We start from the raw sequence: 13,373 nt of genomic DNA on the forward strand, positions 1-13,373 counted from the left end.
CCGTAGGGCGGGAATACCACTAGTTTTTAAGAAAAAGTGGTTATCAAATTCTAATTTTATTTGGAAACCTTTTCTTTTAAAAATTCATTTAATTAAGCTTAGAACTTGAAAATTATACTAATAGAAAGTAGCTTTAGCGGCCAAAAAACTCACTTGGTCACGATAACCTTTTTGTGGTTTATGAATATGATAAACGAACACATCTTATCTTAGTTTATCGTTGAACAAAAGTAATATGCTAACAAAACCTAGATGAAGAAAACTAAACAATTAATATTTGACTTTTTCTTGGGTTCACCCCCTATGTGAACCTTTAGGTTCACCAACCAATAGAAAGTTGTCATTTTAGATCTAGTATCTTTTAATTAAGGAAACAAAATAACTTGCCAAATTATATTATGCTTTTAAAATAAAAAAATAAAAAATTAAATAAATAAAAATAACAATAGTTCTAAAAAAAGATTATTTAAAAAAAAAAATTTATTTTTAAGATTTAGAGTTTAGTGTTTAAGATTTATAATTTAGAATTTATCCAAATGTTTAGTGTTTTTCCAAGGGTTTAGAGTTTACCTAAGGGTTTAGGGTTTACCCAAGGGTTTAAGGTTTTTCCAAGGATTTAGGGTTTAGGATTAGAGTTTAGGGTTTAGTGTTTTGTTGACAACATGTTTAGTATTTTTCCAAGGGTTTAGGGGTTTACCCAAGGATTTAGGGTTTACCCAAGGATTTAGGGTTTAGGATTTGAGTTTAGGGTTTAGTATTAGAGTTTAGGGTTTAGTGTTTTGTTGACAACATTATTTTTTTTTTAATTCGTTTTTATATATTATTTTTATTTATTTTTAAATTTTATTTTGAAAAGATAATATAATTTGCCAAGTTATTTGGTTTCCTTAATTAAAAGATACTAGATTTAAAATGACAATTTTCTATTGGTTGGTGAACCTAAAGGTTCACCCTAGGGGGTGAACCCAAGAATAACTCTTAATATTTCAATGTGTTACACTGAAGAGTATTAAACTTAAGTTTGATTAAGACTACCAAACAAAAACATAACAAAAGCCAAAGATATGATCTTGGGAATAAGATTCACTTTTGGAGAATATCTCTTCTTCTTTTTGTGTGAAAAGACTTGGAGTCAATTGTTTGCAAGGGATCCTTTTGGTATGGTTGTAAAGATAACTAAAGAAGTCGAGAAAGAAGATAACGGAAATTAAAGAGAGGTTGTGATCAAAAGAAGAAGAAAGCAATGCTTATCACATCAAGAAAAACAAAAACAAAACGCTGGGGTAAAGATGCAAAATCATATCTAATGTAATCTAGCTCATACCAAACAAAAAACTATACAGCATAGTATATGTTTAACTCCGTCGTCTTAATTATTTGGAGCAACTTTAGTAGGATAAACACAAACAAATTGGAAAGTTGCTCCAAATATTAAAGACGATGGAATTATTTTATGTATAAGTGTTAGGGTGATATGCTCGTCAACAATCTTTGTTCCTCACTTTTACACTAGATTGCGAATTCACTTTGTTAGCTAGCTATTGTCAAAGAATAATTAAGAGTCCTTCAGTTCTTGTTTGTATCCAAGTTCATTTTTTCTCAGAAAATTCCAATTGCATATTATATAGGTTTGACACAGTTTGTACGTAAGATGCTATACATAACGTACTGGAAGATTTACGCATTATAAATTTGTCTCCATGCAAGTGAAATGTCTCTGCCGACCAATCTTTGACCACATGAAAGCTATGGCAAACATGAAGACAAATTTTCTCTTTAATAGATTCAACTTTACAGCCGTTCTTTGCATTAATTATGATCGCGAAATCGTTAAAAGCCGGTGACCGCCAGACCGGCTTTACATGATAACGCTCAAATTTTCCTCACTTCCTTGATTGTATCTCAATGAAAATAAATAAATATTATATGTGTGTATCTGTGGGGGTTCTTTATATGCAGACATGAAACATCTATATGTATATCATCCATCCTCAAAGGAGGCTTAGCTTAGTTTCACATATGATGTATAACAAAGGTCACAGTGATTTTATATTTATGCTGTATCGAATGATATTGATCGATTAATATGCGACGCCATCATATTTCGTTTTGGTTAATAAAGCTAAGAAGCCAGTATGTTTCTTTATGGCTGAATGTTTAGCTGAAATGACAAAGTACTTAATATGATTAAAAATACAAACAATATTAATACATGTACGAGAATAATGTACTATCGATCTAATATATCAAATGAAATAGATACTAACAAGTTGTCAAAGCAAATGTCGGAACTAGAAGTATCAATCTATTTTTATGAGAAGGGATGGTAACTACTTGCCCAATGCTCAAAACCTGGGCCTACCAAATTCTTGTTGGATGGATAATATGTACATAAATATTATCATTATCAGATAAATGTCAACCTTTCCACAGCGTCTACAGCATCTAACCTTTTTATGTGCTTGTCTTTGCGCAACAAAATCAAACGACGGTACAGGCATCAACTTGTGAAAAGTGTGGAAGAGGACGAGCGACGGCTTCTTGAAAAGATAGCAGCTCTAAAAATACTAGTGACACAAGTCACAAAACATAACTTCTACGGTTCTACCTTCATTTTCATCACTCAGCGTCGCTTATCCTTTCTAATTAACGTGTCATTTGTGTCACCGACACGAACAAGACGTGTATTATATGGAAAGTGCCTTTCACTTTTCAGCATGCATCTACTCTATAATATATATACGACCAAAGCTCGTAGATGACTTACTCTAGAGGGCCGGTCTAACTGTTTTCAAAAAATGTAATGCCGTCCTACACTCAAATACCAATTTATGTTTTCATTCTTCATATAATATTTTTGTATAGTGGCTTATACTACCCATTCTGCATGTTGTCCTTTTCACAATTAAAATTGTTATATAAATCGGGATGTCTAAACGGTCGGTTCCGCCTACGACCGGGCCTGCTCCTCTAGCTAGAATCTTAGATTCTTTGAGTGTTCCCAACCGAAAAAAACATGACTACCGCAACATGTGCATACCATATCAAGTCACCCTTTTAGTTTGTTCCACATAAAGCAATCTTCTCACCTTATTTTTCTTGGTACAAAATCTTCCCAATTCTTCATTATTTCTTTCCATGAACAGAATCAAAACAATTCAATCCCATTTATCTGGATTGCCGAATCATCCTTTAATCTTTTATTCAATGGGAACGTGAAATGTGTCCCACCATCTTAATTATTTATTTGATGATAAGACATAATCTCTTGCATATAATCTAACAACATTATAGCCGTGTTCGTTTACATGTCGCGCGACCAGCGACATGCGACATGCGACTGATCGCAGGTCGCAGGTTGTTGTTCGTTTTGCTGTCGCGTAACATGCGACCTGCGATTGGTCGCAAGTCGCAAGTCGCAGGTTGTTGTTCGTTTTGATGTCGCGCGACTGATCGGGCGACCAGTCGCGGGTTCCCATTTAAGTCGCCCGAAAAAACAGCGACTAAAAATTAAGAAAATTTTGATCGCGCGACTGGTCGCAGGTCGCATATCGTAGGTCGCGCGACACGTAAACGAACATAGTTTTAGTCGCATGTCGCAGGTTTAGTCGCAGGTCGCAAATCGCGCGACACGTAAACGAACGTAATCTTAGTCGCAGGTGGCAGGTCGCAGGTCGCAGGTTGCGCGACACGTAAACGAACATGACCATAAACATAATACATAAACATCACCATAAGATATCTGCATTCGATTCATCTTCTTTCTTATTAGAAACTCATGTCGTAGTAAGATTCGATCGATTCTAACATCTTCGAATCTACTCATCACATTTTGGATTATGAATAACAAGGGGTAATTTTGTAGGGCCGAAGTATACTGTTCTATCATCGTTGAAAAAGAGTCTTTATATCATATTAGTGACCACGTTAAATATTTGTGGGTCCATGCTAGAATTGACAAGACCACTACGGTGATTCAAGAAATTAAAAGATAAAAGTGGCGTTGCTTTTGAATTATCTATACATGTAATTTTAGTTAAAACTTAAAAGTGCACATATCGTTTATTTATATCGATTCGAATGCTAACCATTTGAAAAATTCAAGTCTATAATGATATTTCGGTATATAACACATGGTTTATGGTAGAGAGAGAGGCATCGCGTTTTCTTTTAGGGTTACTTTCCATAGTAGTACATTAGACACATGGGAACTTTTTACGATGAAAAATATTAGTGAATTTATCGAATAATTGTTTAAATAATTCCTTGCTGCGAAATTGAGTCTATTAGGAACTTAGATGTTCAAAATAAATTATGTACTTGTCAAATGACACATGATATGATAATTAATATTACTATAAGATGATTATAATTAGAAAACCAAGGAAATAAGCAGTATATTTTTGCATAATTATGGAAGGGTATATATATTTCATTTAATATTCCATGAGTATATTTTTGTCACTGTCCAATAAAGTTATTCCAAGAGAATCTTGGCACCAAATCTTTCACTGTTGAAGACACATGCGCCAACCCAAACAACAAGGCATATCATACTGTAAACCGCCACCGCAACCAAATTTATTCTCACGATTATTTCCAAGAAAAGAAGAAGAAAAAAAAATCCAAATCATTCTAAAAAGGAAATGTGTAACGTTTCATAGGTTGATTATATACATTTTTTTTCCATTTAAAAGCCTTTCAATTATGAATTGTAATTTTCCTCATGGAATCGAACTTAGCCGAAGAAGTCCCTTAATTTTGTTTCTCTTGCTTTTAGATTAGTTTTTTTTTTTTTTTGAACAACTGATTAATATTAAGACTTAAAAGGAAAGACAAAGTGTTTGTGGACTCTTTTGTGTTTAGATTGCCTACATAAATAGGTTAATTTTGACCAAGCTTTACCACTTTCAATAAATAGTTCGATCCCATAATCTAATAATTTTGTGTCCAAACTTTAAAATTTATTGGTAATAGTATATCATTGTGCAACCCGGCCGTATTTAAAAAAAAAAACAAAATATTTCATATGGCCAAGAACATAATTGAGTTCTAAAAATACTAATGACACAAAATACTAGTGATACAAAACTATATGTTTCCATACTTTTAATGTTCAGTCAATTTTAGTCTTTTATTGCAAACCGTACCACATCAATTCAAAGGATTTTCGGAATTTTTAAAATATTGCAATAAATAATTTACTAAGAACTACTAATACTAAGGAGATAGAGAAAATTCACCTACTGAAAATACTAACTTGATTTTGAATATTTTTGTTTTTAAACCAATACCAAATAGGGTTTTTTTCTTCATCTTTTTAGATATGATTGTCTTCAATTCTTATTCTAAAGATAAATTTCGTGTGCGATCATCTTTACTTTCGCATGGACAATTCACATTTTTGGTCAGCCATTAAAACAAACTGAACGCATTTACATAGACGCAATCTATGGTCTTGTACATGCTTAGTTAGTACAGATATTTATTCAAATGATTTACCTCCTTATTGGATTCGTGTAGACTGTATACATATGCGTGATCAATCACCCACCAAACAATACTATCATCAACTTTGATATACAAAATGTCTCCGGATCAAGCAAATATCCCCAAATTAACCAAATATTCGTAGAAATCTTTTCAATATCCATAAAAGTAGTTTATCTATGTCCAGTTAACTTGTAACACTTTCCCATCAAAAGCATATGCAGGTTACAACACACAAGACATACCATGACCAAAAAGAAGCCCTAAATTACAATATTACCCTACTATATCTCTCTACGTGACTATACAAGCGCATACATAGCAGACACAGAGATATATATATATATAACACATCGCAGAGACCCACCTTAGAAATAAAAAACAGAGCAAGAAAAAAGTATAATGGGATCATTGGTTCATGTGAAAGAAGCCACAGTCATTAATCCGTCCGACCAAACACCTTCTACTGTTCTGTCTCTCTCCGCCTTAGATTCTCAGCTTTTCCTCCGCTTCACCATCGAGTACCTCCTCGTTTACTCACCCGTTTCCGACCCGGTTTCTCTCTCGGGTCGTCTCAAGTCAGCTCTCTCTCGCGCTCTGGTTCCTTACTTCCCTTTCTCCGGCCGCGTACGCGACGGCGGCGGAAGTCTCGAGGTTAACTGCCGTGGACAAGGTGCTCTCTTTCTCGAAGCTGTCACTGACCACCTCACGTGCCTCGACTTTCAGAAACCTCCCCGGCACGTGACTAGCTGGAGAAAGCTTCTCTCCCTCAACGTCATTGACGTTCTCGCCGGCGCTCCACCCCTCGTCGTCCAGCTCACTTGGCTCAGAGACGGCGCCGCAGCTCTAGCCGTCGGTGTAAACCACTGCGTCTCCGACGGGATCGGAAGCGCAGAGTTTCTCACCTTGTTCGCCGAGTTGTCCAGAGACTCGCTGAGTCATACCGAGTTGAAACGGAAACACTTGTGGGATCGCCATTTGCTTAACCCCTCTCCGGTTCGCGGCTCGTTAAACCACCCCGAGTTCAACCGAGTTCCCGATCTCTGCGGGTTCGTAAACCGGTTCAACGCCGAACGACTCGTTCCGACATCGGTAGTGTTCGAGAGACAGAGGCTTACAGAGCTCAAGAAACTCGCGAGTCGACTCAGTGAGTCAAATTCTAATAAGCACACATCGTTCGAGGTGCTCTCCGCGCATGTGTGGCGGAGCTGGGCGCGATCACTGAACCTGCCGTCGAGCCAAACCCTCAAGCTTTTGTTCAGTATCAACGTCCGAGACCGAGTCAAACCGAGTATACCCAGTGGGTTTTACGGGAACGCCTTCGTCGTCGGGTGCGCGCAAACCACCGTGAAAGATTTAACGGAGAAAGGGTTAAGCCACGCGGCGATGCTAGTGAAACAAGCGAAGGAGCGTGTCGGCGATGGTTACGTCAGATCAGTGGTGGAAGCCGTGAGCAAAGCCAAAGCTTGTCCTGACTCGGTCGGAGTTTTGATACTGTCGCAGTGGTCGCGTCTCGGTTTAGAACGGGTTGATTTCGGATTTGGTAAACCGGTTCACGTGGGATCGGTTTGCTGCGACCGTTACTGTTTGTTACTTCCGGTTCCTGAACAGAGTGACGCCGTTAAAGTAATGGTCGCCGTTCCGTCAAGCGCCGTTGACTCCTACGAGAATCTTTTGACGTGTCCGAACGCTTAATAATATGATTAGAGAAAAGATAAATTCCAATTTTTACTTCTTCTTTTTCGAAAGTAAATATCCGTTGACTTGTATAATATTGAGTTTTGACTTGTATAATTCTCTGACTATTCAATAAACGAACTGAAAATAAACCAAATAGATACTTAACTAAACTAGTCTCAACTGAAAAATCATATGCTTCATAAATAAGCCCATAATATCGGTGAATAATTCGTATACCAATCTGAACAGTGCAGTTAAACTTTGTTGCATACTTGCATCCTATGCCAATTAGTTTTGTGATCTAAAGGCATTTCCATCTGTACTCCATTTTTTTTTCTAAAATGGAGTAAAAGTGATTATAGAGTAAAGAATGCTTCAATCCAATCTCATATCTCACTCCATAATGAAGTTTACTCCATAAATGGAGTAATCTATTTTTTTTGTTCATCACTCCATTATAGAGTGGGAAATGGAGTAGAATTGAAGCAATTTTACTCCATTTTCACTTTTACTCTATTTTAGAGGAAAAAATGGTGTTTTACATTAGAGATGCTCTTGCAATCGATAAAAAGGGAAAAGGTTCCTTTTGCAATCCGTGATTTAGTGTTGGTGTTGTTGCATTGGTCCCAAGAAGCGCGATTGATGCAGTAGTATATGTCGGCAAGCTATAAGCACTATTTGCTATTATTATGTTTAATACCATTGCTATATCATTCACCAAACTTGTATAGTGTAATTTGTTATTGTATAACTGTATTTAGTACTCTACAAGTCACGAATCATAGGTTAAAAAGAGACCAGATAAATGATCATTGTGAAGTCTATCGTCTATTAGGATGTTCAATGAAGTTTAGTATATTAGAGCATTTCTTACTCTCTCTATTTTTTACTATAAAATAGAATCTAGAGTAAAAATGATATAATAGTACTATATTTTCTATTTTATAATAAATAAAGAGTGAATTTAGTTGTTTATTTTTTGTTCACCTTTTTATATTTTACTATAAAATAGCGTACCATTGAAATGAAACTCAACTATATTATAAAATTGTTTTATTTTAGAGTAAAGAAAAATGAACCATTGGAGATGGTACGATGCTGAAGCTGAATACATCATTATACTTCCATTTGACATCGTACTAATAAAGGGTTTGTCTTCTAAATTTCTTGATTTTCATTTTTCATTACAGTTAAGCCTGGTTTTATGTAGGTGGTCATTTAAAAGGAATAATAATGTGTCCATAGACTACTTCATTGCAAAATCTTGATATCTTCAAATTCTTATACATTAGCTTTTATGGATTAAAGCTATTATGCTTAGCTTTAATCCAGAATCCTGATTATCATTAACTTTTTAATTGGTCATATAAGTTTCTACTTTTTTGAATCAATCTGTAAAATATTTGAAAATCAGTCTTGTCAAGAATAATCATATATTATAGCAAAAGTGTTACTTTTAATATATGAATCATTAAACTAACCATATTTAATACAATAAATATATATACAACCAATGAATCCCATCCCGAAATATTAATCATATCCAAACTAGTAGTATTTTGTTTGAGTAGAATATGTTTACGTTTGAGTTTTGACAATTTTCCATTATTCAAGATTCTCATAATATTAAATCGTAATGGCCATGGGCATCACCATTGGAATTTGGAAACGCCCCAATAACGATTAAAAACAGTTTGACTGAAATGTGATTAGTTGGAAATGTTTAATTGCGTTTAAGTAGACGTGCGTTAATTAATTTAAATAGAGGCTCTCCAAGGCAAGCTGACATGTCGCAGCTTATATATGGTTCAACGCTAATCATCGAATCATATACATTTAATAACTAATCCTTCTAGAGAGAATTTGACACTCAATAACAAAACCTGATAAACATTTGATGTAAAGGCATTATAATTAGGGGAATTTGTCAACGATAAATACTTTATCACTTGAGACATGAATCGACTCATTTATATTTATGGTTGGATCGTATCTCAATTATTAGAGATTTGGTCCTACAAAGTCAACTCGACCAAAGGGAATGAATTCTGTATAAATTATGAATATCTTAATGATTGGCTTATTTACAATATGTTTTCCAGCCGGCATGGAACTACGTACTAATAATAGATATGAGAGATTAATTTTAAATTAAACTCAACCATAAAAACAATATTCACTTCGTTTCAATTTAGGTGTAAATGTAGAGTAAATTTTTATTATAAAATAAGTGTCATTTGTATGCAAAAATCTAAAACGACATTTTATTTGAAACAGATGAAATATTTCTTACCGTTAATTACTTATCTAATTTTTTTTTTTTTTTTGATATCGAAAAATAAGAAATTCTAGTTTGCATCCATATGACCAGTATTAGGTAGCCATCTTGGTGCACAACCGTCTACGTATGGGAACTGGAGGGCTCGTGATCTCGCGCCTTTCGCTAGGCCATCTGCTCGGATATTTAAAACTCTAGGTATGAATGACATCGAGAACTCCGTAAAGCTTCTTGTAAGGTCTTTTATTTCATCTATCTCCATCGCCAGCGCTGGCCAATCTTCCTCCCTGTTAATTATGTTCACAAGTTGCTCACAGTCTGTTTCAAAATGCATAACTTGAAGTCCAAGCTTTGTTATCTCCTGCATTGCCCAAATCAGACCATTCGCCTCTGCGTGTAGGGGTGTCTTGGCTCTTCCTCCTCTTGCTCCGTAGAGACTTGGCTTATTTTCCTCCAATGCTATGAACCCTAACCCACAGCCTTCCTTTTCACCTGTCCAGGAGGCATCGACTTGGCATCTCCATTTGAATGGATCTTGGCAATCTGTCCTTTCGGTCGTCGTGGAATGTTGTTCGTCTGCAGCGGTTTCAAACAGACTCGGGAGAACCTGAGCTAAGAACCAGCTTTGGGATTCGTTTTCAGCAAGATTGAGCGTGTCCATGGGTGCAATGTCTTTATTGTTGAAGAGTTTTTCATTGTGCGATTTCCATATATACCACAATAGCCATGGAAATACCTTCATCACTTCTGTACCCACGCCTTGTTCTTTTGCTCGCCACAGAAGGAAGTCCATATTGGCGTACAAAGAGCTACACGGGAAGACCCCCAGAGTTGATGGCAGCGGAGAAAAAAAGAAGAGAAAGCTAGTTAAACAAAAGAAGAAGCAAGGACCATATGAGAAAGCTAGTGATTAGGGGAAAATCTAGGATAATTTTTTAATGGGTGCATGAAAATGATAAAATATTATGTGTATGTGAAAAACTGTGATGGTGCATTGAACTACGGTCCTTGATAAATTTTTATTTTTTTGGCTTAACTTCAACTTTATATTGACTAATCGTGGAATACAAGATTACAATCTCTAAAGATTTCAATCCCACACACAACACCGGAATTTAGTATCACCCTGGAACACATAGATGGATCCAACGTTACCCAATCTAATCTGGCATTGTATTTTCCTCCACGACGAGGACAAGTTCATCCCACTACCCGGGATAAACCGCCTCTTAGACCCTTAATTCGACTTTGAAATACAACGATAATAATTAAACACAAAAGGAAAAGAAATTCATAGTCGGTACTAAACTAAAACCAGATTGATGGCTCCTTATGATTCGAGTTCAGTCTGTGAACCACAGTATCAACACCAGAAGGCGCATTCCGACCTGGGCTCCTCTTCCTTCCGGCCATCACTATCTGTATCCTCAGCCTAAAACCGAACACGAGTCCAGAATGAAAAAGCGACCTGGATTACGGCATAGTGAAACGGGAACACTAAGTCGCGGCTTCAAAAGGGGTGTAGTTTCTACCACCGAAGCGACCACCAAGCTGTCACCGGCGCTGGGATGTAGCAACTCCACCGCGTTTCGCTAGCAAAGTCCCCTCCTCTGGTTGACAACTCCATCGTTGAAAGACCTTGCCACACGTCGCCTCCGGAATCCAGAGGACGAACCCCTTTCTGCCATCTGTTCACACCGCTCCTCCAGCAATCTCACCGCCACAAGGGGAGGTAGATCCGAGGTGGATAAGACGTCTACGCCGAGTCACGTGCCATCTCCGTGAAGATTTCATCATAGATCTCAAAAGTGGAAAATCGGATCTGACATGAATCTTCGGTCTAAAAGCCGACTCTCACCACCCTCGATCTTCCTTGGGTCTCACCGCCTGTCCACGCCTGTATCTGCCTCCGTTTGTCGCAAATGACTCTCTGGAAAAAGATCTCAGACAATCACAGAAAGGCGAGCATCTCGACTTAGGATAGAGAAGAGAGGGTGAGAGCAAAGGAAAAAAGAGATTAAGGAGAAGGCGGCGCCTCCAGCGCCGGATGCGGCGGCCGGAGCTAGGGTTTGGTTCTGCTGGTTTTGTCTCTTAGAGAGAAGAGAGAGCGATAAGAGAGAGAATATAATTCTATATGTGAGCGTAATTGTAACCACATTTGTATCCGGTCTTTGATAATTAGTGGGTGCATTCCTTACCAACTAGGCTAATTTAGTTACAATGTCTATGTGTAACATGAAAATTTTGAAATAACGATGTGTAGCTTCACCCCTCTGCTAGCGATTAAGGGTAGAAGTTAGAGAGAAAAGTAGAAGAAGCCAAGGGTAGTGATATTAAGAAAAAGTAATGACATCAATAGTGACTGAAACATGTTTAACTTGTAGTTGTTGGCGACAAGGTTTAACGATATTGGTACATTTCAGTGATTTATTATCACTAATTGAAAAATTAGAATATTAAAATTTATAGCAGCTGCCTGAAGATGTAGTTGCTAATCATTGAAACTCGTCTAAAGATCAGCGACTACCGAACAACAATATCTAGTTGCTAATGATTCTGAAACAAACAAGATGTTTTGTTGTTGATCCTTATCGCTAGTTGCTACTTGCTATTGGCTGAAACTTGTCGCCAGCCCATATATCGAGGACACAAAACAAACATGTTACATAATGATTTAGCTATGGTTTTGTTTAGTCTGTGAAATGATCAAAACTTTTTAGTTTGTATACGTATGTGAACATATTTCTTGTCTAACTAAATCATTTCCCGCTATTTCAGGATTTAAATAACCTTACACTTACAATGGGGTCGATAAAAAGAAGGAATGGACCAGAAAGCAGACCCAAATAATAATACTTCTGAAGCTGGCTCCAGGATCTATATACTAAAAGGCCTTGATGACTGACGTATGTCGAATTTCTTAATGCCTTTGACTGTTTTGTATTTTTGTTTCGACCCACTAGTAATTTTCGTTGGGCATCATCCCTGAAGAGGACAGAACATTCACTTCATTGTTCATACTAATATTCGGATTTTTGTTAACAAAATTTTTGTTTTAATTCTCATGCTAATAAAATTCCATTCCTCATAGTAGTTAGCAAAATATAAATTAGTATTTTTCTTAATTAGCAAAATATAAATTAGTATCTGATTCTTATATTACTAATCCCTCCGTTTCATATCGTAAGTAGTTTTAGAGAAATATTTTTGTTTCAAAATGTAAGTAGTTTTCGTATTTCTAGGTAACTTTTACGTTTATTGAATACAGTGTGACCAATCAAATTAAATAAATTTATTTTTTATTGGTTAAATTATATCTAACCTATTTATTATAAAATACTTTTTAAAAACATAATAATTTTTTTAATCTTCGCGCTTTTAGCCAAAACTACTTATATTATGAAACGGAGAAAGTATTATTCATTTTCATTTATCAAGGTGGAGTTCTAACATTCCGTAAAGGATTTAATACCATACAAGGGTGGACACTATAACGATATCCTCGTTTATAAAATAAAACTGAACACGTCTTACTTATATAAACGAGACGAAGATACAATCATGGAAATTGCGTTTCATCCAAACACTATAAATTAATTACTGGTTTTCTGAATTTGGTTAATTATTTTGTCAAAATATACAGACTCCGTGCATTTACATCGTGTTATGTCGCACCTAATATTCTATGTTTTGATGATTAAAAAGGTAAGTTAAGAGAATGGCCCTTTTGGAGACATGAATGCAAACAACACAGAAAATGTCCTTATCCAAAGATAATAAATACGGGCATATATATATAGACGCACACGTTATATTGGCATGTTGATTAAAGTGCCGCCCACGGTTTATTGGCATGTGAATATTTATCATCTTGCTCGACAATGTTTCTCTTCCCGGACCAACCCTTCATTTTATATGAAAATCT

General features: G+C 36.1%; 2 protein-coding genes across 2 annotated transcripts; one reads left to right on the top strand and one right to left on the bottom strand.

The window, feature by feature from the left end:
* The first annotated feature begins 5,832 nt into the window (after positions 1-5,832).
* LOC106397657 (alcohol acyltransferase 9-like) lies at positions 5,833-7,324 on the top strand. Its single transcript, XM_013838282.3, has one exon. The coding sequence runs from the start codon at positions 5,893-5,895 to the stop codon at positions 7,183-7,185; it is 1,293 nt and encodes a 430-aa protein (XP_013693736.2). The 5' UTR covers positions 5,833-5,892; the 3' UTR covers positions 7,186-7,324.
* A 2,194-nt stretch (positions 7,325-9,518) lies between these two features.
* LOC106398544 lies at positions 9,519-10,241 on the bottom strand. Its single transcript, XM_013839080.1, has one exon. The coding sequence runs from the start codon at positions 10,239-10,241 to the stop codon at positions 9,519-9,521; it is 723 nt and encodes a 240-aa protein (XP_013694534.1).
* Between the last annotated feature and the right edge of the window lie 3,132 nt (positions 10,242-13,373).

The sequence above is a fragment of the Brassica napus genome, chromosome C4, assembly GCF_020379485.1.
Source record: "Brassica napus cultivar Da-Ae chromosome C4, Da-Ae, whole genome shotgun sequence".
Classification (NCBI taxonomy): Eukaryota; Viridiplantae; Streptophyta; class Magnoliopsida; order Brassicales; family Brassicaceae; genus Brassica; species Brassica napus.

What these genes read in the sequence shown, in the direction of transcription:
- LOC106397657 (XM_013838282.3), top strand. Translation starts at nt 5,893, where the DNA reads ATGGGATCATTGGTTCATGTGAAAGAAGCCACAGTCATTAATCCGTCC.
- LOC106398544 (XM_013839080.1), bottom strand. Translation starts at nt 10,241, where the DNA reads ATGGACTTCCTTCTGTGGCGAGCAAAAGAACAAGGCGTGGGTACAGAA.